We start from the raw sequence: 26351 nt of genomic DNA, 5'->3' as shown, positions 1-26351 counted from the left end.
TATTATTATTATTATTTTAATGTGTAATTTTATTATCATATTTATGTCTACTTGAATTTGAGAGAGAGATAATATTGATAACGTTTCCTAAAATTTACTCTTGAGATTTTACGTACAAGCATATCTACTTGAACTTCAGAATTTAATGTGTTAGCATAACATCACATTAACTCATGAATTTATCATATTGTGCAGGGTTTTAGCCAATGGGAGAGTGCTACCATTACTCTCTGGCCAATTATATTTGGCCCGTAACTGGCCAATCAGAATGCTCGTGAGTTATGTTCTTCCGCAGTGATTCAAAACCAGGAAATGGGTTCTTACTCTGTAGATAGTTGAGTCGTTCTGTAAGAAATTCAAGAACATGCATTCATTTCTCCTTTGTTTTCCCTGTGTTGTTAAATGTAATGACGACCTGTCAAGACGTATGTTTGCAAATTCCGTTATATCTATAGCTAGCTTTTAAACACCAAGGGGACAAACGATTCTCCAAGCTAACTACAGCTAGCCAGCTTCACCAAATTACCGCAGAAATGACGAAGACGTTCAGATCCCCATCTCGACACGGCTATGCTGTAGAGATATCCCCATTTTTTCCAACCCGATTGGCCTGTGCTACGTCTCAGTACTATGGAATAGCAGGTGACGACTTGCTTGAACATGAGCGTGCATTATGAGCAGCTATAATGGTACCGAAGTTGCTGTCTGTCAGCCAGTAAGCTGTCGGCATTTCGACTTAACAGAACTTCTTCATCTGACAAGCTATGAATTACGTTAAAAAGCACTTTTGTTCGCAAGCTTTCATATCTTCAGTAGCCATTGGCTGCGTCTAAACAGTATCAGCTTATAAAGTACAGTGTTACCCATTGTAATTGTATGCAAGGCATTGTAAACAATTATTTAAAATGACTTTGCTTATGTTAATGGGATATTCTATGATTCTTCTGTATCCAATAATAGCAATATACCTTTATACAAATCATTTGCGAGGTAGAGTTGTTCAAGATTTGGAGTTGATGCTCTTGGTTTCTTTTACTCAGGGTGTGGGACACTTCTGGTGCTGGATCAGAGCGAAGTTGAAATTTCTCTGTTCAGGAGGTATAGTGCACTGCTTTACATGGTTTTAACTGGTCTCAAATCCTCTTCAAAGTTTGAATCCCATCAGATGATCTTGATTAATGACAATGAACAGTATTTCACTGTTCCACCCAAGGTCTTAATTTCTAGAACAAACCCATACAGTAAGCCTATAAATGAATCAGTGTGTGGTCTGACACTTTAGAATCCTGTGAATGATTCATATTTGCAGTTCAGTCATGTGATTTTCGAGATATTCAGGAATGTATTGGCCTGTGGTTCAGTGTTGCACCTTCCATACGCAGCTTCGACTGGAACGACGGTCTCTTTGATGTAGCGTGGAGCGAGAGTAACGAGCACGTCCTGGTGACGGGGGCAGGAGACGGGTCTCTGCAGGTCTGGGACACGGCTAACCCGCAAGGCCCTCTGCAGGTACTAAAGGAACACAAGCAGGAGGTGAGCATCCGATCGCGCACAAATAAAAATGGCACTCTTATATCAACACCCGACCTCGGTGGAGTTGCTCATAACTCATGGGAGCGATGCCCAAACTTTGAGCATGTGAATCACTTAAACAACTGTGTTTTCCCTATGTTATTAAAATGCAGCATGACGTGCTCAGATGTCGAATACAAATACTTTTTACCTGTCTCTAGTGCCCATTCCTGTAATTGGTGCAGTGTTTGACTGAAGTGAATGTACATTTTTTCACGCATTGTGTGTCAACCCACCTCAGTGCTCCACCCAGCCCCCAGTTAGGTCCCAACCCACAGGTCCATAAAGACTACTGAACATTACCACTGTTACATGGCCATATTCCCTGATCTACTTTCAAAACCATATTCCCTGATCTACTTTCAAAACCTTATAAGGGGCAGACACCATTCTCATCCTGTCATCCACACCTTTACTCACTGTGTGCCAGCATATTCCATTGTCAAGCATTTACAGTAATCATCCTCACCTGCTGAGTACCTGATAGTGGTAGATAATGCTAATTGCACTGCTGTGACTGCAGTTCACCCATAGGCTAGTAATATGTCTGCTCAGCGAGACATAAGTGCTTGAACATCCACACCTTCACTCACTGTGCTCCAGCATATTCCATTGTTAAGCATTTACAGTAATCATCCTCACCTGCTGAGTACCTGATAGTGGTAGATAATGCTAATTGCACTGCAGTGACTGCAGTTCACCCGTAGGCTAGTAATATGCCTGCTCAGCGAGACATCAACGCTTGAACAGGAAGTACTGGTTACTCCCCAGGCGTCATGTAAGCACATTACTGCTAATGCTAATTGTGTCTGTCATGCAGTATATTCTCATTCTCCCCTGGTACTGCCAGTATTCACATGACATTACTCACCAGCTATATTGGACAGCTGTCATTGTAATGTGTTTCACGATTACATTTTCACTTTTATTTTAAGCTTCAACAACTATAGTGTTTTAATATTCATTGCAAACCCTTAAAAACAATTTAATAGATGGATGTAATGTCCGAGGAGGGTATTAAAAGCAAGTACTGTGCATTTTTTGTAGCTGAATCAGCAAATGATCCTAAAATTGCTATGGCTGTTAAGCTAGTATGGCTGCAAAGCCAAGGGCAGGTCTTTCTAAGGTTAAGGTATAAGCTGCTGCTTAAAGCTGCGCCATTCTTCCTCTCTGCAGTCAGTCTTCTGCAGTCTTTGAAAAAAAGAAATGAATCTACAAAGCTAAATATCACCCTTCCAAATGGGTTTATGCATATTACATAGAGATAATCATACTTAATTAGTCCAAGGACACTCAATTTTTAGGGTTTACACTAAAGATAACTCTAAAAGCCTACATGAAATTAATTACAGAATAACTATAATCTCACACAATAGCTGTCCACTAAGCTCTCGTAGCAGTGAAAATGCACAATATGTAGGGGATGCTGCTTTTTTGGGTTAATTTAATGCATATATATTTTAGTGAGCTTTTATGTAAGATTACAATACACTGGGAGAACAGCAAATGCCGAAATGCAGGACACTATTTATCAAGGTTGGCAGGAAAGGTAATTGCATCTGTTTTTTACACCTGGGGGAGGCAGTTTTTGGGATTGGTTGCGGTTGGTCTTTGCCCCCCTCCCAGTAGCCTCGTCCACTTAAACCCCGTCGGATGTTACTGTGGTTTCAACAAGTTAGCATCTGTTCCCTAAAGTTATCAGTCTGTGGTTTCTCTATTTATTTTCACAGGAACAGATGCGAGATATATTTTTTGGAATTATTTATCTCAGTTTAATGAGATACAGTTGCTGTATGCTTAACATACTGTGCATGAGCAGCTTTAGTACTTTAGTGTCATTTATTATCATTTTTGGCCTTTTCCCACATAAAGAATTTGGTAATATATGTTAACATTTATTTACAAATTTATAAATACCATCTGGATGTTTACATTCATTTTCACACATTGAACCTAGCCTCTTCCTTTTCCATGACCCTCACCTGCTACCCTTCAGAAAGTCTGTAGAGTTGTGTCTACATGCTGTACAGTCTCACAGTATGTTCATAATGCAACTAGAGGCGAGGTGAGACCGGGGACATCCCACCCCCGGCTCACATAATTGGATTCCAGTGTGAAGATGGGGTATAATTGAGGAACGACAGGAATACCCCCAGTCGGGGAGACCCTGGCAGCGGGGAACCCGTTTCAGTTGAAACCTGTGAAATGCAGCTAAACCCGCCTCTGGCTTCCTGCTACGGACGGACCGGGAGAACACAGCCAATAAAGGCTCAAATGACACAAACATCTGTCTAGACAAAACGCCACAAGTAGGAATGGGTTCAGTGAGTTAACGGTTATTTTATTGACAGAACCTTGACATTTGAGTCTACTAATACTGGGAAGATTCAGAGCGGCTAATAGGTTAAACGTGTACTGTGTAAGAAGCTGGCTTCGACACTTCTGATTTTGTTTAACTTGGAACGATCAAAATGGCTTCCTTATTTGTTAACTATGTGGCCATGGGCACACGAGCAAAACTATTATTGATTTTTGTAAAGGAATACTGCGGTGAATAAGTAATCACATGATGTCAGGGAAGGGGTTCGCCTGGTACAGACACACAGCACAGTCCTCTTAATATGGCCCTTAACAAGGAAATGAGCATGTCTTCTTAACTTCCTTGTGAACTACATAAGAGTGAAACTCAGGGAAAGTTTTTGGTGTGCCTTCCTAGCATTTATAAATGTTTAACTGTGAATGTTTTCTTTGGGTAGTCATTTTTTTTTTTTTTCTCAGGAAACATCACGGTGAATAAGTAATCTCTGTTCAGCTCACCTGCTTCCTGCAAAGTTTGAACGCTGCAATTTTGTGCAGTACAGTCATTACAGGCACTTCTATAGCTGAAACAAATAACTCTGGAGCACAACATCTTTCATGGTTTTAAAGGCACATTATAGAAGTCAGCATTGGGTAATGGGAGAAATTATGTTTGAATTCTGTATTGACGCAGAGGTAAAATACATTCAAAGAGAAGGATTTGTGGGTAACATGAGCAACTAGACCCCTAATAGTTTTCACACACGGTGTAGCAAGTACAGCGTGCCACCAGATATACAGGGTATATCTTTTATGCATTTCCTCACTTTTCCAATACAGTGCAGTACAGTATTGGCGTAGGTTCTTTCGTTCAGAGTTCTATGCCACAATTTCATTATCCTTACTTTTTTAAATATCAGTAGCTAGTTGTGTGCAGTAGCATTCAAAATATTTGTTCATACTAAGCAAACATAAACCTAATTTAAGAGACCATAGTCTCAATGGCCTGATGTAATTTGTCTTATATCATATACCGTTACCTTAGGTGAAGAATGAATCACACCCTATGGTACAGTAGTGTTTCAGCTATGCCAGGCTGCTCTTGTGTGTAAGATTTTGTTTAAATTGAAGGACCTGCTCTATGGTGACACTAAAGGGAACGCTAAACGAGTGTGAAGGGGAATCTCAAAGTTGGTTTTCTCCCTACCCAGGTGTACAGCGTGGACTGGAGTCAGACCCGGGTGGAGAATCTGGTGCTGTCTGGGTCATGGGACCGTACTGTGAAAGTGGTGAGTTTAATTATGATTGCGTGTTTGCGTGTCTACTTGCCAAACCTGATTTGTTATCTTGTATACCGGCACATTAAAAAAAGACAAATGATATGTGGAAGAATTGTATGTAATGTTATATGATGTACTTGGAGTGCCTGTTATGAGTCCTAAAATGCACATGGTGTGTTGTGTCCTCACAGTGGGACCTGGAGCACCCTCAGTCCCTGTGCACTCTCCAGGGTCATGAAGGGGTCATTTACAGCGCAGTGTGGTCCCCTCACGTCCCAGGATCCTTTGCTTCTGCTTCAGGTGGGCGTTTTACAGTTTTTTTATCGTTTGACCCTGTTATCTTTATACATGATGTGTATGGAAAAAACTCATTTTGCTACTGTCTGTGTACTTTAAAATAATATGATTTGATGTTGGTACTGTATCACTGTGCTTGCTTTGGATTGGGAGATTATAATACATATTTGTTTAATACCATGTTACCTTGAACATTTTTATTTTTTGAAACAAGATAAATGAATGCGTGGTTGCTTCTAACTTCTACATATTTGAGTGTGTTTACATGAGAGGGCAGCACTGTTCCTTAAACTCTCTGTGGCAGTAGAACCTACAGTAATACTGAGTTTGGCCACATGATGTCAGAGAAGGGGTTCGCCTGGTACAGACACACAGCACAGTCCTCTTAATATGGCCCTTAACAAGGAAATGAGCATGTCTTAACTTCCTTGTGAACTACATAAGAGTGAAACTCAGGGAAAGTTTTTGGTGTACCTTCCTAGCATTTATAAATGTTTAACTGTGAATGTTATGTGATTCACAGTTAAACATTTATAAATGGGGGGGTCATGTGATGTTCATACTTCCCTTTCCATATCAGTAAACCACATATGACCTCCATCAGACTGAAGATGTGACTTGTTCAATTGAATCTGTTGGTACATTCCTGCCATTTCCTTTCTGAAAGATTCTGATTACTTGTATAGCTGCAAGCAGGCACAATCTATCTGTGCAACATACGTTATATTATCTGTACAACACTAATTATATTAGTTTTCAGTTTCTGTTTTTTACTTGTAGTTTGCATAATTTTTCTCCTATAACCGAGACCCTATGAATTAACCAAATGTGCCCAGAGCCCTTTGTTCTGAATGAGAAACCAGCTCCCCCACACTTACATAAAGACATTTGTTCACATTGGTGTCTATCATTTGCCTCTACAGCTGAAATCCATAAATAACATAGTGCTTTAACCTAGCTAGTTATGCAAGTGTTTGGATTCATTGGTTCGTTCATTTGATTGAATTGATCTTATGACACATTGCAGTCGATCCATTTTGTGAAGCGTGTCAGTTCATTAATATTTATATTGACATGATGTTAATTCATTTGGACCGCATGGTTTATATTTTCTGTTCACTCAGCAGTCGCTGTGACTCGTCTTATTCATTAACGTGTGTTTTTTTTTTCCGAACTGAACGATGACGGTCGCATCGCTCCCTTCGAGGCGTTATCTCAATCAAGCCAAACGTGCACTCTCCCTCGCGGCCCGTCCAGGGCAGCTTACCAGCCACTCAGTTACGCTCCCATTTCTAGAAGCAGCCAGGATAATGACAACATATTCTGCTGAAAAATTGTTCTTTTATGGCTTCAGGGATTTTCTTCCATTAATCCCCCGTTACGGCTAAGTTTACATAATTGCACACCAAATGTGCTGTCGTGTGGGATGTGAGAACATAATGTCGCTGTATAATTCCCCCTTTGTTTAGTTCTTTTGTAGTTTCAGGCACAAAAACAGCTGCTCAAATTGTTGAATGAAATTGGCAGTATTCAAGAGTTTTACAACTATCAGGGAATGAATATCACCAGAACCATAAAAAACATGGAAACATGTAGGCTATATTAAAAAACAGTATTAATATAAAAATGTAATATAGCCTACGTCTATATTTTATGTTCTTTATTAAAAAAAAATTTTCTTTTAAAAGAGGTAAAGTTGCCATATCAGTTTGCGAGTGTAGGCTAAATGTGACTGCAGGTTGCCGTTTTCCCCTTTCGTCCGTGCCTCTCTGACGACTGCGCCCTTTCATTCGAGAGCAGAGGCGGCGTTTGATGGATGACAGCTGCCGCGCTCTCCCGATCTTATCGGCGGCGCTAACAGAACCGCCCGGGGCCACCCAGCGCTCCGAAGCCTGGTGCGGACAGGACCTCGTCACCGCCGGCCAGGTTCTGGCGCTGCACATGACGCCGGGGGGCCGATGGGTTCTGGAGAAAAGGGCACCGGCGCGGAAAATGCGACGAGAGAAGTCGCTCGGAGAAGCGGCGACCCTTCGCTGGTTCGACGGCCGTCGCTCGGCTGGGCCGCTGTGAACCGCGGCTTTCGCAGAATGTAGCCGACGGTTGGGCAGAATTCGCCGACAGTCAGGCGGGTTGGACGCGCCTGACAGACTTCCCTTCAGCTTCCGAATGGCTTAATTAAAACACGCTATTGAATACACTGTCCTCAGTCATGAATTATGCAGATAGTGTTATGAAATGCGGTCTACTTAGTGCCGTGTGCTTAACGCGCAGTACAGGTAGACACAGCCTGGGGGCGAGTGTGCGCTTGGATTTCCTTTGAAAAAGCGAAATCTTTCACAGCCTCTAACGTGCGAGCGCACGTATACCCCCGCACACGGTGCAGCCGCGAGAGTGAATTATGCATCCGGTCGCTTCTCTCCTCCTGAATAGAGCTTAGGGTCGTTGCTCACAATAACACTCTGACACGCCGTTGATGGAGGGTCCCCGTTTTTTCCCATTAAAAGCGGGACACCAGAAGCGCTGCCGGGGCGATAATGAGAAGTGGCTGGAAATCGATGCGCGAGCTCCGACGCGTGGGCGCCGGCCGCGGGAGCCCGACCCGAACTGAATCGCGGGACGGAGGAGGCCGCGGAGGAGGCTCGGGCAGGCCACTTAACCGGCGGACGCGCGCCGAAGGGGCCCTAATTCACCGCGAAAGTGAGGCCAAATCGCCTGTCACGCCGCGTAAACGGGCCCCATATTTCCCCGTTGACAAACTGCCGCACCAAACGCGTTCCCTCTTTCCTGCAGGGTTGCAGAGTCTTCAGTTTTTACCGTTTGCTCACTCAGAGAAGCAGCTATTTTTGCGCGTCCGCCTACGCTTGCAGTCTGTGCTTTAGTAGCCACCAGTTCATTTAATTGTTTTGAATGTTTATGGTAACTTAAATGTACACTTTGCTAAAGCTGACGTTATACTGTCATAAGCCTGGCGTAATACCTGTCACAGCCATTCACAATGACGGTGCGTTACAGCTTGCGACAGATGTCACTGCATTGACATAATGTGTACTGAGGTCACTTACAGTTATTTTGAAAGTGCTGTGTAAAATTAGCCTTACACATTGTGACAGTGATATGACGCTTGTCATAAGTTGCAATGCACTGACGAGAGCTGTCATGTCATTCTTATGGCTGTATCATGCAGGCTTCATGGCGTGTGGATGAAGTAAAGAGTTTCCGTGTTTTTTATGTCACGCTCTCCTCTGTGAGCTGCGTTCTCCGTGATCTTTACTCCTAGACAGCGCTGTCAGTTCAGCGCTGCGGGCAGGCACTAGTCGTCCTGAGCTTTTGAAAACTCCGACGCTTCCGCGTAAGATTTTCTTCTGCGGCAAGAAAGATACTGTCAATTTGAGCGAGGGACCCCTTTGAAGGGATCCCGGGGGAACAATGCTAGGCGCTCCCGATTTGCGCTTATCGGGAAATTCAGTAGTCTCTTTCATTACGCCGTGATGGGTGATTGCGACAGCGTCACGTCTTGGCAGGGATACAGTAAAGCTTTAGAGTAAGTGCTCTGCGCGCCTGCAGTCTCAACGAGAGATCCATTCCCCAGTAATTAAACATGTCAGCTCTGCCCGGAGCTGAGTGTAAATCAAAGTTATTTAAAAAGCCGACATCTAGGTCACTGCAGCTAAGGAATATTGATATAACTAATTTTAAAACTTTTGAGCGATTTGCGTTTTTCCTTCCGCTGCAGATCGGTTTCATAATGTCTTGATTTCCCCCCCGGCGTATTTTCCTTCCTAAACTGTTAACATAACATAACGTAACATAACGACGAGAACAGGCCATGCAGCCCAACAGTCCTCGCCATTTCCCCGACTACATTGTACCTAGTGCTCTGTCTGATTACCTACAAATTAGTATCTGTCACCATATCAAGCTTAGTCTTGAAAATCTTTCTATGTTAGGGAATAGATGTGCTGCCAGTGTAAAGCCAGTAAGTCAGTACTATTGACACTGGTGGGACTTTGTTAATGGAACAAGAGAAATAATCCGACCATGTGGAGATCATTCAGGCTGTTGTAGATTGAGATTTTGACCCCAGGTTAACATGGGTCTTTCCAGATACTACTAATTTTCTGCATGAAACACTTGGGTTACGTTGAGTGGATTGACCATTAAATAGCACTGTATAGAATTGATTCGACACTCTTAAGAAAACAGAAATTGACTTTCTGTGACTAGCTATGTCAGCATATTAGAAATGTCTGTGCAGGGTGCGATCCCTGCTTTGACCATGTGGTTTCAAAATGGCAAATAGAATTCGTAAGCCCATCCAATCACTGCAGCAGGATCCTTAATCTGGAAGGGTACAGGTTAGCAGCAGCCAGCCATCGCTTCAATCTGCAGTCCACGGGCTCGGCGGGCAGATGGCTACAGGAGTCGCTGTTGTCCGATACCATGGCAACGGAAACTCTCTCATTTCACGTGTCTCCGGGGGCCTCCTAGGCCGGCCCCCTTTCGAACCTGGCGCAGTGGGGTGTGTCTCTTCATCCCTTATCCCCTGTTTTAGCTGGACACGCCAAACCAGGAGGCCCTCCATTTCAATGCTCTAACTCGGTATCTCCCCTCATATCAATATGAATCTGCTGTCACAAGTTCTGACCACTAAACGCTGCTCCTACCTGTTCCTCATGGGAACGCGGGGAGCAAATTGGGCTATCCATCCACAGGCATTAAATAAACTGATTATTACTGCTCCCAAAGGGCCCTTTTAACCCAATAGCGGTCGCTGTTAGTGTGTCGGGGGCACGTTGACACGCAGAAGCGTATAAAAACACAAGAGTAATTTCACCATGTAGTAATATGGATGGCTCAAATCGCGGGCAGAATTGTTTGTAGATCTTAGGCTGACTGTGTGTCTGAGGTACGGAATCAGCGTAAGAATGTGAATTTCCTTCAACTCTAAGGTCCCAATTCAGGGGCTACTTTAATGTGTTTTGCTCAGTATTAACAGTCGGTTAACTTTGGAACATGTCTCCTAGAAATATGTTTGTATGATGCTTATAACGTTACAGTTTGTTCAATTCTTAACATAACCTGTTACAAAGGAATTTATTATATAGCATGCAGAAATTCCCTTGGGGGCTTTCTCTTCATTTCAGTGATGGAACAAACCACTATCCATTTACTGTAGCCACAGTTTATGTTTTTTTGGCCCATTTTCAGTCCATTCAGTCTATCAGATGCTGTGGCGCTAACTCAGTTGGGATTGAAATGCTATGTAATTTGTACTATCTTGGCATGAGGATCTTTTTGTTACAGAACAATCTGTGTTTGTCTAATGTTCAGTGCTCATAGATTCTCTATGAAAAGCTCTCTACAAATCAATTATACAATTGTAAAATAAAGTTGTAAAAAGTTGTTGTATTACATTAAAACCATTACTGCTGACCTTTCAGTTTCGCAGTGCTACAGCAGTGTCAGCATAAAAAAGAAAAATTATTTTCTTTTTCATTACGCTGTATTCATTGGCAAAAGGAGAGCGGTCATTCAGCTTATATGTTTGAGATTTGGCTCCACTTGTTTTCACGCTGGCTCATTGACACGTTACATGTTAGCTTGGTGTGTTTTTTCATGTCAGTCCAGTGTGTGTGTTCATGTGGAGGTGTTAGTGTGCACACATGCGTGTGTACGGCTGTGTGTGTGTATGGTGCATGTACGTGTGTGTGCACCTGTGTGTGCGTACGGTGCATATACGTGTGTGTGCTTGCGTGTGTATGGTGCGTGTATGTGTGCATGCTTGCGTGCGGGTGTGTATTTGTGCGCGGCAGTGTGTCTGTGCCGTACTGAGGGGCCGTTGTGGCTGACTGTGTCTGCAGTGGAGCTGATGCAGCAGCCTCAGTCCGCCCTCAGCCCGGTAGAGTCCCTACGCTGCATCCAGCCAGCCGGCCAGCCAGGGCTGCAGCGGCCCTTGAAATAAGGAGTGTCATGGTTCACTGCATCCTGCAGACTCTGGAAGTGCAGGGTGGCGTGGGAGAGCCGTGCGAGTGTGTGTGTGTGCATCTGTGCGTCTGTGTGTGTGTCCCTGTGTGTGTGTGTGTGTGCACGTGTGTCTGCTTGTCTGAGTGTGTGTGAATGTGTGTGTGCGTGTGCACGCTTGTGTGTGTGTGTGTGAGAGAGAGAGAGAGACTCTGTGTGAGTGAGTAGAGAATGTAAGACAGAGAGAACTGCAGTGGTGTGTGAACATGTGTGTGTGTGTGTAAGAGAGAGACTGAGTGAGTGAGTAGTGAATGTAAGACAGAGAGAGAGAGCTGCAGCGGTGTGTGAACGTGTGTGTGTGTGTGTGTGTGTGTGTGTGAGAGAGAGACTGAGTGAGTGAGTAGTGAATGTAAGACAGAGAGAGAGAGCTGCAGCGGTGTGTGAACGTGTGTGTGTGTGGAAGAGAGACTAAGTGAGTGAGTAGTGATTGTAAGACAGAGAGAGAGAACTGCAGCGATGTGTGAACATGTGTGTGTGTGTGTGTGAGAGAGAGAGAGAGAGAGAGAGAGACTGAGTGAGTGAGTAGTGATTGTAAGACAGAGAGAGAGAGAGAGAGAGAGAGAGAGAGACTGAGTGAGTGAGTAGTGATTGTAAGACAGAGAGAGAGAACTGCAGCGATGTGTGAACGCCTTGCGGGGGGCACTCCCCCTTGTGAACTCGTATCCAATCTGCATTCCCAGGGGACGGGACGCTGAGGCTGTGGGATGTGAAAATGGGGGCGTCCCGGTTGGTCATCCCGGCTCACAAGGCGGAGATCCTCAGCTGCGATTGGTCCAAGTACGATCAGGTACCCTCGCGCCGTGACACTCCCCCGTTCAGGCAGCAAGCCAGAAATATGGGAGCTCGTCTGTCAAGGTGACATTTTGAAAGCATCTGGAAACGATGCTATCATGAGAAACCACCCCTGCGATTCCCGCCTCATTGATTGAAGAAGCACACTTGGGACATCCTTCGCTGTACAGGGAGGTGACAGGGGGGCAAGTTGCCAAAAGTTTGATTAACATTTCATTTCAGAACCTGCCCTTTCTACAGTGTCAGTATTCTCTAATTCACCGTGTAGTCTGTTCAGCTCTGTGCGTATCAGGGGTGCCCTTAGGAGTATTCAATAAACTGCCAATTTACTGAAATAAAATATATTATCAAGATATCACAACCCTAGCATATGGATAAATATAGCAAATTTTTGCTGCTTTCAGATATTGCAATGTTGAAAAAAACGTGGTCTCATTCCCTACTTGTCTTATATTAAAGCTTAGGTGGAATCCCTTTCTGTCACTTTGCCAACGCTGAAGGAGTCCTTTCTCCCTCAGTTTTGGACACACTTGGTATCTCCATAGACTTCAGTAGAAACCCTCAGCTTATTTATGTTTATGTCAAAGGTAAACGTTATATCTACGTCAAGGGTGAAAGGGTACTGTGTATCTTGGCAGATCTTAGCATAATTTAATAACAACATAGAAATTACAGTGTAACATAAATATAACGCCTTATAAAATTTAACATTGTTTATTTGTATTTCAGGTTTCACAAACTTTCCCCCTTCCTGTTTACCCTTGGCATCACTATAAAATGCTGAGGGTTTCTGTTGAAGTCTATGACCCCACCTAGGGCATCCAGAATTGAGGCCAAAAGACTCCTTCTGTGTTAGTATTGTGATGTGTGCCAAGCACTTCAGTCCAAGCGTGAATATATGGCGAATTGGGAATGAGACCACATTGGAAAAAAAAACACTATATATACACATTCAATTTTTGCATGCAATTTTTGCCAGCCCTGGAGGGCCGCAGGGTATTTGGGATTTAGCTCTTCCGCGGCACTTAATCGATCCGTTAACGCGGCTGGCTGTGCAGTTAACTCACTTCATCCGAACTGGTTGCTGATTTTAAGGATAAGATTAAAAACTCACATACCCTGTGCAAATGTAGTAGGTTTTCTAAATGTGCCCTCTCATTTGTGAAGATTTTATACAGCACTAGACATCTGTACATGCATCTTATACCCTATGTAAACATATTTACAGAATTTGTGTGTGTGTGTGTGTGTGTTCGTGTTTGTGTGTGTACATATACACATACCTATTGCCATTTTCATTACATTATGTGCTTTTAATTGTGTAGGAAATCTTATTTAAGGTGGGATAAGATCAATATATTTCAGGATTCAGGTAAAAGTATGATATTTACAGTAGGTCATAATACATATTCTCACGTACGTTTGTGGAATACTCTCTTTTCAGATTGCACCTTTCGGATTGGTTTGTTAAAAACAAGAATCCGTGGCTCCCCTTGCTCTTCTCCAAACATAGTTTTGGCGGTTTTTTTTCCAGAACGTTATCGTTACCGGAGCAGTGGACTGCAGCCTGCGCGTTTGGGACCTGCGGAACGTCAGGCAGCCCATCTCCGAGCTGATTGGTCACACGTACGCCATACGAAGAGTGAAGGTAGCTGGGTGCTCTCTTTCGTTTAACTTTTTAGCCTCCACCTTCTCCACCTCTGCTTTAGATAATCACGCGCGCAGCCATGAAGATCTGGCAGGTGTAGGACCGAAACAGCCCTCCTTCAAGTGTTTTTAACGCCGGGATTTCATCTTTTTATGTTCTGTTTCTCAAACGACTGTTCGCTGTTCAGCTGAAAGCGGTGCATTTGGCAATCCCAGCTGTGACATTACTCTTGTTCGATGGCTTCCTCAAACAAAGGAATTCTTAACAGGTGAAATGTAGGAAGCACTTACAGCTCAGATTCAATGACATTGCACTGTGCAACAGAACAAAAAAAATTAATAAATACATCAAACTTTCTCAAATCTGAGATTCAAGGTTAAGGAGGTAGAGCGGTGTTTGATTAAATCTGCACCTTGATCCTCCTTTCTTACTCCCACTCTCCTTGGCGGGCTTGGGTTTGAGTTTGATCAAAGCCCAAAGCCAATTTAATTTAGTACAGAGCGTTGCATTGGCTTTCCGAGCAGAGCTCTTTCTGAAACTCCTTTTTTTTCTGTATATGTATACCTGACAGCTATGGATTTTTTTTTTTTAAAAGATCTGTTTAATTGAATTTATGAAAATTGGAGCAGCTGTGTGTGCCTTCTGAAACAACAGCCGATTACCCAGATTAAAGAGCCCTGGCTTCACTCTGCGTTCCAGAAGCCATCTCAGCAGGAGAAAGATTTTTTCCAGGGATTTTACACATGAACTGAAAAAATTAATCCATTACAAATAATAATAGGAATCAGGTCCCTTCCGCCCACAGACTTAAAGTGCATTTCTTTCTGCCGCAGTGCAGGATGGAGGTGTTTCATCAGAGCTTTTAGCTGATGACAGTTATTAAGTGGTCGATATTTGTGATGGTTTGTTTGGCCTCCATTTTGAACTTTTTCTGCACGTAAGTTAGCCTCCAACTAACTAATTTAACTTGCAAGACGTGTGGAGTTTTTCCTTTGGTTCATGTGAGGCCGAGTCTCTTAGGAAAACAGCAACACATTGCTCAGATTCATGCAAAAGTCCTGAATTTCCTACTTCTCGAGTAGACTCTGGAGGTCAGGATTCAGTTGAACTATTGTGGAATGATGGAGTATTGCAATTTTGTGATCCTACAAAAAAAAGCTGTATGAAAACTTAGCATAGATTTGTTACACATAGTTTAGGACAATGTACTTTAGCATTGTGATTGAATGGTCCCTGTTTCAAATTCAAACCAGGTGCTTGTTTCAGGGTTTGCATGAATGTGTTATAATGCATAATTAATACATGCTTTATATGTATTAAATAAGTGTATGGTACTCTTGCGAGACAATAAACCCCAGAGAGAGTGTTTTGTAGGACGTCTATGCATAAATTCGACCATTTGGCCACGGACTGTTTTAATGAAAAATGTGGTTAATGTTGCTGAAAGACAAAATGAGTGTAACCCACTGTACATTTTTCCCATTCTGTCTCCCCAGTTCTCTCCATTTAACCCGACAGTGCTCGCGTCCTGCTCCTATGACTTCACCGTGAGGTAAAAAGCTTCGTAGTTTTGCGTATATTTTACCCCCGCAATTGTTTAGCTCTGGCCTCAAGTATTTGCAAATGAACCCCAGGCAAGCTCTTTGATGCCTCACTGCAGCATTATGATTTCATATTTCTCGTGATTTGCTGTTTTACGGCAGGATTATTGTGCTTGTGGAGACATGCTTCACAATAAACAATGTGATATAAAAAAAATAAGTTATTTATCAAACAACTCAAAGAAAATGTACTTTTAATTATTTCATAGGTAGGCTAGTGTACCCAGTCATAACCACGCAGAATTACTGGTCTGTACTTGTTGACATTGTGTAAAAAATCAAAAGGTCAGTTGAAATTATTAGAGAAGCAGGCGAACGGAAAACCCAGATTTTTGGTAATATGGAATCATGACTTGCAGAATTTCTTGCATTTAAGAAATTGAAATACATATCAGACCATTTTATTATATATTATGTTTTATAAATGTGTACGTATTAAGTATAGTTAGACTTGCTTCTAAGTTGCAGTGTCAGCACTTTTGCTTTTGGAATTCATTACATTGAAAGCATAACATAAAGAGACTAATTGAGACCCAGGACCCAGGTGCAGTCATATTGTTGCATATTGTCTGCCAGAACTCTCATCCATGGAGTGGGTTTTTAACACTGAAGATCAATCTTCTCCATAAATCCATTTAACTTTTAAATGCATTGACTGGTGTAAATTCTGAGTGCCATGGAATAGGTATATGGCTAAAATGAAGAAACTGATCTAAAGATGCATTAAAATAACATCTTTTAATGTTTATTTCCCAGTCCACTACAGTTTATGGAGTGCAGTTGATTTTTGTTTGTTCATTTGAGAAGACCCCTTGTTTTATTTCTGAACTGCTCTTTTTTAGCTACCGTCAGCTTTTAATCGAAAGTTACTCAAGCTGTTAAATGAACTAATTGAAGCCATTAAAGCAACATCATTAAAGATGTTAAGTGAATGAAGCAAAGTTAGTCAAAAGCCAGGGTTTAACGGGGGGAATGCGTACAGACACACTGGTAAAAACCAGAATGGATTGCAGGAACTTTCCGAGAGATTCGCTTTTGTACTGCTTCGGTTCACAAACTCAGTTATTTTCAGTTCTTAGATCATCCATGTTTTTTCTCCCCCAGTGGTTCGTTCCTCTTGGGCAACCCAAATGTTTGGGTTTAGAAATACCATCTCCCTTTGCGTTTTCTTTCTCGGTTCTGTCAGAAACGGCTGTCGACTGCATGCTGAAGGCCATGTTTTGTGGTTGGGTTTATGCACCCACGTATTTTTGCTGCGGTATCAGACGGGGGGAGAAGCTTTATTCTCCGAGAGGGTCACTGGGCTCTTGTTGGACGGCAGGTTCTTTATTGATCTGGACTGTTGCTTTCCCCCCGGTTACATCAGGAGATTACAGAAGAGGGTATTTTATTAGAGAATTCTCTACAGACCCATTCTTTATGTCCCACTAACTTTAATCACATTGATCCGCGGCAAACTGATTTCTGTTCTAGACACTCCTGCTGAGTAAAATAAATAGTGAGGTACAGTTTTGATATTGTGGACCGTACCTTTAAAATTGTTTGTCAACATTGAGTCAGATCTTGCTTAGGTTTTGCTGAACCAACCTGCGTGACTTCACAGTGGCTATGTGAATCTCTCCACGTCTCCATCTCTATCTCCCTCCATTTCTCTATCACTGTCTTTCCATCTCTCTCTGTCTTTCATTACTTTCTCTCAATCACTCACTCCCTCTCTATCTGTCCTTCATCTCTCTATCACCATACACACACTCTTCCACACATACATAAACAGGAATGTGTGTGTGTGTGTGTGTTTGCATGCCCAAGTGTACATATATCTTATGTATTACATCTAAGGTGCATCCTGTATCTCAGTATGCACATTAGTTTTACGCATATCACATACAAGGCAAAACACTTCCTTCATATATTTCACTGATGCCTCATCGTAGTCACAAGCTCTCTGAAAGTCAGGGCCAGTCACCAAAGGGCATTTCCACGAGGCATCTGGCTTTTGCTTTGTGTTCGTAGTCATTTGTGCAGTAAGGACCTGTAATTTATATTTACTTTGTGCGCATTTTAAAATCAATGCTCATCTAAGGTACTCGGAATATGTTTCGCATTTTGCGTGATGCTTCCTCCGGGTCTATTCACATTCAGGCAAGATGTCTTATAATTATATCTGCCGTATAAAAAAACAAACAAGCAAAAAAAAAGCAATACCCTATCGATCAATAGGATGCATAAGTAGAGGAAATGATTTTTCATTAGACCTGGGACCTGCGTAATTCCCTGTGGCGTATTGGAAAGAGGCTGCATTTACTGTGTGTCCGCAGTGTTCTCTGTTGTACGCGTAAGAGACTTTAAAGGCACCTGCCACCACAAGCACACACACACACACATACAGACACACACGCACACCTCATAAGCGTTTGTTTACTCTACATGACCCATTGGAGCCTCATATAAGTCTATTAGATTTCAATGTTTACTAGAGATTATGTGTCCGGCTACGTTTACAGTCGATGGCGAATTTGGGTTTCCATGGCATGGCTAAATAGCCCAGGAGCTGCGCATTTAGACTGCGGTGAAGCGGATGTGTAAAGGCGACCGAGATACTGGAGCTCACGCTATTCATGGCTTTGTTAGCCAATGGTGTCGCCTCACCCGAAGTGCACCTCTCTCCAACGCACACTTTTTTTCCAAGCCATTGTTGGGAACGATTATGGCGTCTTCCATTTCATTGTGCGGACGGTCTCCCAGGGCCCACATGTCGGTAATGACGGAAGCGTTTTGATTGTTGGCTGGACTTTTGACCGATACCGGTGCAGTGAGCTGTGGAGTTACAGGCCCAGCAAACACAAAACGTTCTCACAATGCTGCTTCGGTGTCATAACATTGGAACACCGGAACATTGTGAGGACATATTCTGTTGGCCGGGGAGCTATGACGGGGGTGAACAGCGTGGGCTGCGCATTTTAATGCGGGTGAAAGCGGAATTTCTCTCCGCTCTGTGAAGCGTGCTAGTTTTGAAAATGTTGTGGGGGGTGGAGGGGGGGGGGGAGCAAAATAGCATTTGAATAAACCTTTTCCTTTTCAAAAGGGAAAAAAAACAACGTAGTTTCTGACGCCCTCCCGCCAGGTCCGGCATTTCAGTCTCGCGTTTCCCGCTGACGGTTTTATCTGCAGTGCCCCTCCGTCGTGACCCCCCCAGCTGTTGTGTTTCAGAGACCCGCGTCCCGCGCTGATTTACGGCGGCCCCTTTCTTTAAATAATACCATTTCTGAAGCCAGCGGCCCCGGAGGCCTCATAAATAACACACTTTGGCCGCACTGTACGGCAATGCCGGTATTAATGCTTTCCTAATGTATTTATATGAGCGCGGGGTTTTTTTTTTTCGAGGGGAGTGATTTAATTAGATTTGCGGAGTGGATGGGTCTGTTCCACCCGCCGAGGGCTGCGTCAGGGTTTTGAGCGGGCGCCCTCATGGAGTAAAGTGGGGCGGGGAGGGGATGGGGGGGGGGGGTGAAAAACGGCCTTTCAATTAGCCTGATTGCTTTCCCCTGGTCCGCGTCGGCAGGTTCTGGGACTGGGCCCGGGGGGACCGGCCGCTGCTGGGCACCCAGGAGCACCACACGGAGTTTGTGTGCGGGCTGGACTTCAACCTGCACGTCCCCAACCAGGTAACCCACGCCCCGTCCTCTGTCTTATTAAAAAAGCAGGTAACCCACTCCCTGCCCTCCGTCTTATTAAAAAGCACCATGGACCTTAGCTATCATTATCACACATCCTTCAAACGCATGTGTTGTCCTTTTTTTTTTTTTTGCTTGTTTTAGCAAATTTTCTGAATTGGCTGCCACTTAGTCTTAGTTTAGTCTGCATTGTACACATTACCGGTTTTCTTACGCACCGTTTTAATTTAGCTGTATTCATTAACTAGCGCTGTTGACCGTGTAATGCATGCCCCGAAGCAGCAGTGAAACGCATCCCATCCACGCAAATCTGTTTCTAGCTCCCTATATGCATACTCCAGCGCTCCTTCCCCAGGAGCCCCCTCTTTATGCATAGTTAATGGTGCTGATTTTACTATTCCATCTCCTTTAACTGTTCTAGACAGTGGTAAATGCGAGCCTCGCGGACCGGTGCTGCCGTGAATTAGCCTTCCTCCAACCCACCGCGCCAGGTGCTGTTGTTTGTTTAACTAGTTTATCTCCCGTGAACACCTGCGCGCCGCGAATTTCGCCATCGATATTCTTTATGTAAATTCTTTAATACGCGAATTCCCCAGAGTTCCTCCCTGCCTTTTTATCTGTATTTAGGATTCTTTAATTAGTGCGTGGCACTTAATTAAATTAAACTACTCTTGGAGTAGTTGACATGTTCGTTAAAGCCTGATTAAAGGTAATGTAATTAACATTCTGCGCTTGCACCTAATTATTTTCCGGAAACTATTTTCAGGACTAATTGAGATACACATCTCCAATATAACTATGAATATGAACATGCTAATATATGATGAAACCAATGACACTTTCAATATCATGTACTATTTAGACAATAATTGACACTTTTGATATTGTGTACATACAATTAATAAGTCATTTGTTCAAATTAATAAATGTAATTGTAATAATTACTCCTTTTTTTCATTCTTGCTGACTGGCTTGATATGGACCTCTTCTCATGTTCTTTGCTTGTCTTACTTATCTCGGCGTAACTATACTGCATGACTGATTGCTCTTCCTGTCCCAGTCAAGCTAATCCTGGTTGTTTTTACTGCACTGCACTTCTGAGCAGGCAAACATTTTTTTGTTCTAAGATGTATGTGTCAGCTGAAAAGCCAGCTTGGGGCAATGCCCTGTGTTTTATCTGTTTAGTTTATAGCATCATAAAAAGCCATGTTTCGGAAGCATAGATTTTTCGGTGCTGTGTCTTCCATACACTTCACCCAACCATGACCCCCCCCCCCCCCCCCCCTACTATCAGATATACATATTTCTCCTTTTATCTCTATCCTTGGAGTTTTAACTTTTTTAATGCTAAAAAATACTGAATCTGCCTATTAATAATGAATGGAGACAGTGCTTTGAGGTGCTTGCTTATGCCCTGTCTAAATAAAGATTGCAAGATTTGACATACAGTAAGAACAACCTGATTAGAGTATTACTGCATTATGAAGTACCATGGATTAAAAACTCTAACTCTAACGTAGAACTCCAATGCCCGTTGACATGATGCGTAAGCCTGGAGCTCTACAGTGCCAGTAGCCTGCACTATGACAGGTTAAGTGATGCACGTGGGGGACCTGGCGTTCTGGTGTTCCTGGAAGAGTGTTTTTTACGGCGAATTACGCACTTAAAAAGGGAACGTGACCGTGACAGCGCAGAGCTGGAGCCCGTCGTGACGTAGGGCCGCGTGCGCGCGCATTCGTTGCCGCAGCTGTCCATCAAGCCGTGAGCGCGAGCGCTGAGGGAGTTCGCGAACCTGACGCAAGCACCCAGAGCGATGAATTAACGGCATCACGCATGCGATCCATCAGGAAGCCGACATTGCGCAGAAAGGGAGGATTGATTTGAGTGGCACTCGAATCTATGAAACAATACACACGGTAAAAGAAAAAAAAAACTGACAAATACCCCACTGACTGTTCTGGTTACATAAGCTTGCATAAATCCCCCGTTTATAAAATTCCTCTAATAAATCACTTCAGCTGTCTAATAAAATTTAGAACTAGCTCATTTTTGACTCGTATATTTCGCAAATATCATATAATTTTGCCCATCTTCAATTTTCTAATTATATGAATTCATTTGATGCTTCCCGGAGGGAACAAATTAAAAGGCAGCAATAATCACAACTCGGGCAATTTCTTTGATTGAATCCCGGGGCATAGTGAGAGTTATCACAAAGAGAGGGAATGCAATCAGACTATAAATCAACGAGGCACATTAACCGGAGAATAGTTTTGAAATGGCCCGGCCGGCGCAATGCAGAATCGCGGAGTGCCCGTCCAATAAGAACGAGCAAATAAAACGTAATGCTTATGTTTTGAAGCGGACAAGGGGAGCAATTGAAAGAGCTGTGCTCGAACAGACCACGGGAAAGAGTCGAACCATTTGCGTTTTATGATTGGACAATGTCTGCATTCTGACATGGACATGGTTAAGTGGAAAGGCCACACCCTTTACAGGTGAATGAAGAGTTAGGACTTCATGCATGATCTTTGTGCTTACAGCCATCTCTGACCTAGTCGTCCATCCACAAACCTTGAGGAACACACGCAAGACCTCCTTAGCACAATAGCAGTACTGCATTTGTTTTCAGTACAAACATAATATTAATCACACAAATTCAAGTTAAATTGAACCATTCTACATGAAGAATTTCCCTGTAAATAAAGCGATAAAGCGCATTGGTTTGCAGTGGCCATTGTGCACTATAGCATTGCTCCCCTTATGACAGTGTTGGCCAAACTTCAGTTATAAACTTGATGAAAGTTTTATGCTGTGTTGTCGTGAACCAGTCACCGGGCCAAAACCCGTTCAACCACGCCAACAGCAGTAATTCAAAAGCCTACTGACCGCAGCCGCCAGTTTGGAGGGTGAGCGGGATGGCGCATTTCTCATTGTTCACCCCACCTCCACCACACCCCGCCCCCCCGCCCCCCACCCACCCTGGTCAGCCTCGCTTGGCTGATCTGGTTGCCAGCGCCGCTCCGCACCAGTCGAAAGGGGACGGGGTGGTAACACTGTTCCTGCTGCAGCAACCCCCCCCCCCCCCGCACCGCTGCACAACTCAGCAAAGCTTCGCTACGCTTCCTCCGCAGTCCTACCTCCGCCTCTACCTCCGCCCCAACCGCGACTCTGCGATCGATCACCTCTCTAACTCCACCGCAATCTCTGCGATCGATCCCCTCGCTCCCCGTCACTCACAAAAAAAACTCCAAACAGCTGCACCCGCAAGCACATCAGGGTAATCCCTTCTGGCGTGGCAGTTACATTCACATCTGTTTAATCACGAGGACGTTTTCTGCTGTTAACTCCAGGTTTTTGGGTGTGCATATGGGGTGGGGGGAAAAGAAACGACAATGAAAGTCATATCTCAACTGCTCTATAGATTTAAGCTCCGCAGTAAAAGAATCGTGATTTTGTTTTTTATTTACTTAGCCGTGAGTGAAATTGTACTGTGGGATAGAGTGCCAGATCCGCCGTCCATCTGGCACGCCAAAACCTTTTGGCTGTGAAACGCCCTGTGGCAACCCTTACCCTCTCTTCATGTCTTTACCTAACCCCCCCCCCCCCCCACACACACACACACACACACACACACACACACACACACACACACTTACACACCCCAGCCCAGGTCTCTGCAGCACTGCCCCCCCTGGTAGCATTAGCTTTATGTTTCGCAGGAGAATAATTAATGGGGGCCATTTTTTTTCCTCAATGGATGAGTCACAGACCAGAGGCTTGGCAGCAGCCTCGCCGTAGTACTCAGACATAATGAATTCTCCCCTCACCCCTCCTGTCCTTAAAAAGAGAGAACAAAAAAAAAAGCTGTAGCCTGTGGCTGCGTTTTCTCCTTCCTCCGCCGTTTGGGCGCCATTTTATGTATTTTTTTCACAAACGGGATTTCACTCAAACTGCTGACCTTTTCCCTCAGTCCTGCTCAGTGCTGGTAAGCGCTCGACCGATTGCTCGGCCATGACAACCAGCGGAACGTGCCGCTGCCTTAGCTCTCTTCGGCACTAAGTCATCAAGTCAGGGGTCAAAGAAGGTCAAAAATGTACTGTGTTTTGGAAACGATGGTGATATTTTCTCTCAACCTCAGCAATATGAAAGATCTCTTCAAAACGGAGAAGCATAAATTGTGTTACTGTGTTTGGCACTAGTGTTTTTCCCCTCTTGAAAAGCTAATATGAATCCTCCGGTGAATTACCTAGATGAAGAATGCTGCAATTTCCCCATTTTTGATTGACACCATTTGAAAGTGGCTTATGTTTATTACAGTAATCTACTGTAGCCGCTGTTTTATGAAGCTGTCCAGTCCTTCATACACCAGTACGAAAAGCCATAATTTAGTCTGCTGCAGCTGGAGTTTAATCACGCATGCATAATCGGGTTTTTGTAGAGCAAAAGTATTTAAGGGTCTAACTATCAGGTTTTGGCTTCGTAGCTAAGAGACTTGCCCATGGTTACAGAGCCCTGCAGTGACCCAGAAGTGGCGGGAATACCGAGATCACATGTCACCGGTTTCCCAGTCCTTAGAGTAAAAATCCCAGCAGGTTTTCCACCAATCCAGAGGCTGTACTCCAGCAATGGGTGTGTCTTTTTGCAGTAAATTTGCCCCCAACAGCACATAGAAGAACATAGGCATTATCTTCCCCTAAACATATCACAATCACAGTTGCCTTCTTGAGTGCCATGCTGCAGACAGCACTGAGTCATTGCACTGATCTCCGTATCCAAAGACGTGAAAATTGTAGCAATTCCAGGACTGCCAAACTGTAGATTAATTCAAACAAACTGTGAACAACAGCATCGGATCCAACATGGACGCAGTGAGAGGATGTATGTATATTAGCCTCTGTCATATCCAGTGCTAGGTATTCTTTTTATATTTTATAACTAATAACTATAATCCTTGAGTGTTAATCTTTAAAGTCAGTGATTAATGGTAACACAATGAATCACTCACATCTGTAGTTCAGGGTGAAAACTGGACAATAGCAGTCAAATTTCATTGACATCCATTTTGTAGTGAATTTATATTTGAACGTCTTCACCGTTTGTAGACGGACGCTATCATTTGGAACAATGATGACCTCTCCTGCACCATTAGCCTGGTGTCAGTGAACAGATTACCACCAGCGAGACTTTCAGTCAGGGTGCATATATCATGGGTCAAATTGACTCACCATGAGAGCACTGTTTAGCATGTGATGCAACCTCACCATGCATTGCATGAACACAGATGTCCAAATAGCACACGGGTGATGTTTTGGTGTTATGGGTAGGATCCACTGGACGATTTGCCTGCCTCTTCCTTTGCAGACATCTGATTTTTCAGCCACTTTGTGTATGTTTTGGGAATGTTGCGGTACCGCTGAGCTCTCTGTTAGGGGCTGTGACTTTCTACACCGCGTCAGGAGGAGGGGAACCGTAAATCCCGCGCGTGGATTCGCTTCCGTGCCAGCACAAGCTGTCGTGTACTCCATTGAAATGCTGCTTCAAAGGCACAGTGCCTCAGATGTAAAAAGCCAACATAAACTGCAATCAGTTTTTCTTACAGGTCTCCAGGACCATATCAGCGGTGAACAGCGAAGCCCGTAAATATCGTGCAGTAGGCTATTCATCGTCACCGTTAAAAGGAAACGTTTAGTTCCACTCCTGGGACGTTGTGTGTTGTCCCCTTTTCACTCTCAACTCCTGCTGCAAATTACGTGATAAACCTCATCTTTAATTCACTTTGACTTTTAACATGTATCCAAGTCATAAATTGTAACTAAAGAGTGTACTTGGGGTTTTATAATCAGGAAGCAGGTTCCCACAGTGCACATTGTGAACGGTGTGAATGCAGTGAACCAATCAGCTACTCCCAAACCGTGGCCCCGCAGGGCCTGTGTTAGACAGCCTTGTTCTAAAGGAAGATATCTGCGATTGTTTTCTCAGTAAATTTCTTTCGCAGTTCTGTGGTGATAGATATGCACATTTTGAAAAGATGTTTTGTCACGTTTTGTTTGTTTGCAGGTTGTGGACTGCGCCTGGGATGAAACGGTAAAAATATATACACCTCCATGCCTTGCCGCCGCTCAGCAAAGTGCACCATAGAGGGAAGATAATTACTTTGCCCCAAGGAAGAAGAGAAGACTTTTCGGACTGGGCTGGATCTAAATCATGGCCAAAAGTTACCTGGATGCTGTCTTGATAATGACACTTTTAAAAAGACCCCCAGGGAAAGGTATGGCGCAAACAGGCTAAGTTTGAAAGTAGAATGGAGTAATGCTAAACCATGTGGAACACTGGAAATCACCAGCTGTAGGACCACAGGTGTCACAACCACTGACTTTTCATTACCACATTTTTTCTTTTTTATAACGTGTGAAATTAGAAGTGTCTACGCATTTTTCTTGTGTGCCGGTTTTGGCATTTGGCGGTCCTGGAGCTGTAAGAAGAGGACGCTTCAGTAATTTCACGTGCTCCTTCCTTAGGTGTTTCGCTGTGTTATGGTTCAGTAGCCTTTATTTGTGTCTGCCAAATCTGGAAGGGTGTATCCTAAATTACTTGTGTGTATTGAGTGATAAAGCCAATGCTTGAATGACACAAAGTGTTCACGTTTGCACTGAGTAGGCCTATATTGTATGAAAATGAAATAAGGATGTGTATATTAAGTCCAAATATTGACTGGGAGCAGAAAACACCATCTGTAAATGTAACTGAAATATTTTGTTCAGACTTCATTTAGGATTTAGTATTGTTCTATGAAATATTATAGTATATAGGCTATTATAATACTATAGTATACTGTACAGATCCCAAAGAAGTGTGTAACGTGCAAATAAATTGAAAACTAACTTGGAATTGTTTCTTGTATTCAAATGGCAACCAAAGGCTCCGAACAGCTGGTGTTTAGTTCTGGACAAAGGAGAATGAAACTGACAGTTTGATATTGGCACGGTGCGTCCCGGAAGACCATTTTCGAATGCAATTACAATGTATTTAAGAAATGAGTGCTCCTATCGCCCTGACACCTGTGCATGTGCTCAGATGTTCGCATGAAAAGAAACTTAATTTGCCCAATTTGAAATTTTGAAATACACAGAGTTTAGAGTTAGCCGTTGTGAGTGACTGGTTATTT

At 43.5% G+C, this 26351-nt stretch overlaps 1 protein-coding gene across 1 annotated transcript; it reads left to right on the top strand.

The window, feature by feature from the left end:
- The first annotated feature begins 298 nt into the window (after positions 1-298).
- Positions 299-26074, top strand: pex7 (peroxisomal biogenesis factor 7). The gene is made up of 10 exons (XM_035423591.1): positions 299-642; positions 1041-1098; positions 1383-1533; positions 5082-5159; positions 5342-5450; positions 12149-12255; positions 13795-13908; positions 15405-15460; positions 19072-19174; positions 25244-26074. The coding sequence occupies exons 1-10, from the start codon at positions 534-536 to the stop codon at positions 25322-25324; spliced, it is 966 nt and encodes a 321-aa protein (XP_035279482.1). The 5' UTR covers positions 299-533; the 3' UTR covers positions 25325-26074.
- The last annotated feature ends 277 nt before the right edge of the window (positions 26075-26351 follow it).

Source organism: Anguilla anguilla, chromosome 6 (genome assembly GCF_013347855.1).
Source record: "Anguilla anguilla isolate fAngAng1 chromosome 6, fAngAng1.pri, whole genome shotgun sequence".
Taxonomy (NCBI): Eukaryota; Metazoa; Chordata; class Actinopteri; order Anguilliformes; family Anguillidae; genus Anguilla; species Anguilla anguilla.
This window is presented reverse-complemented; position numbering and strand designations above follow the sequence as displayed.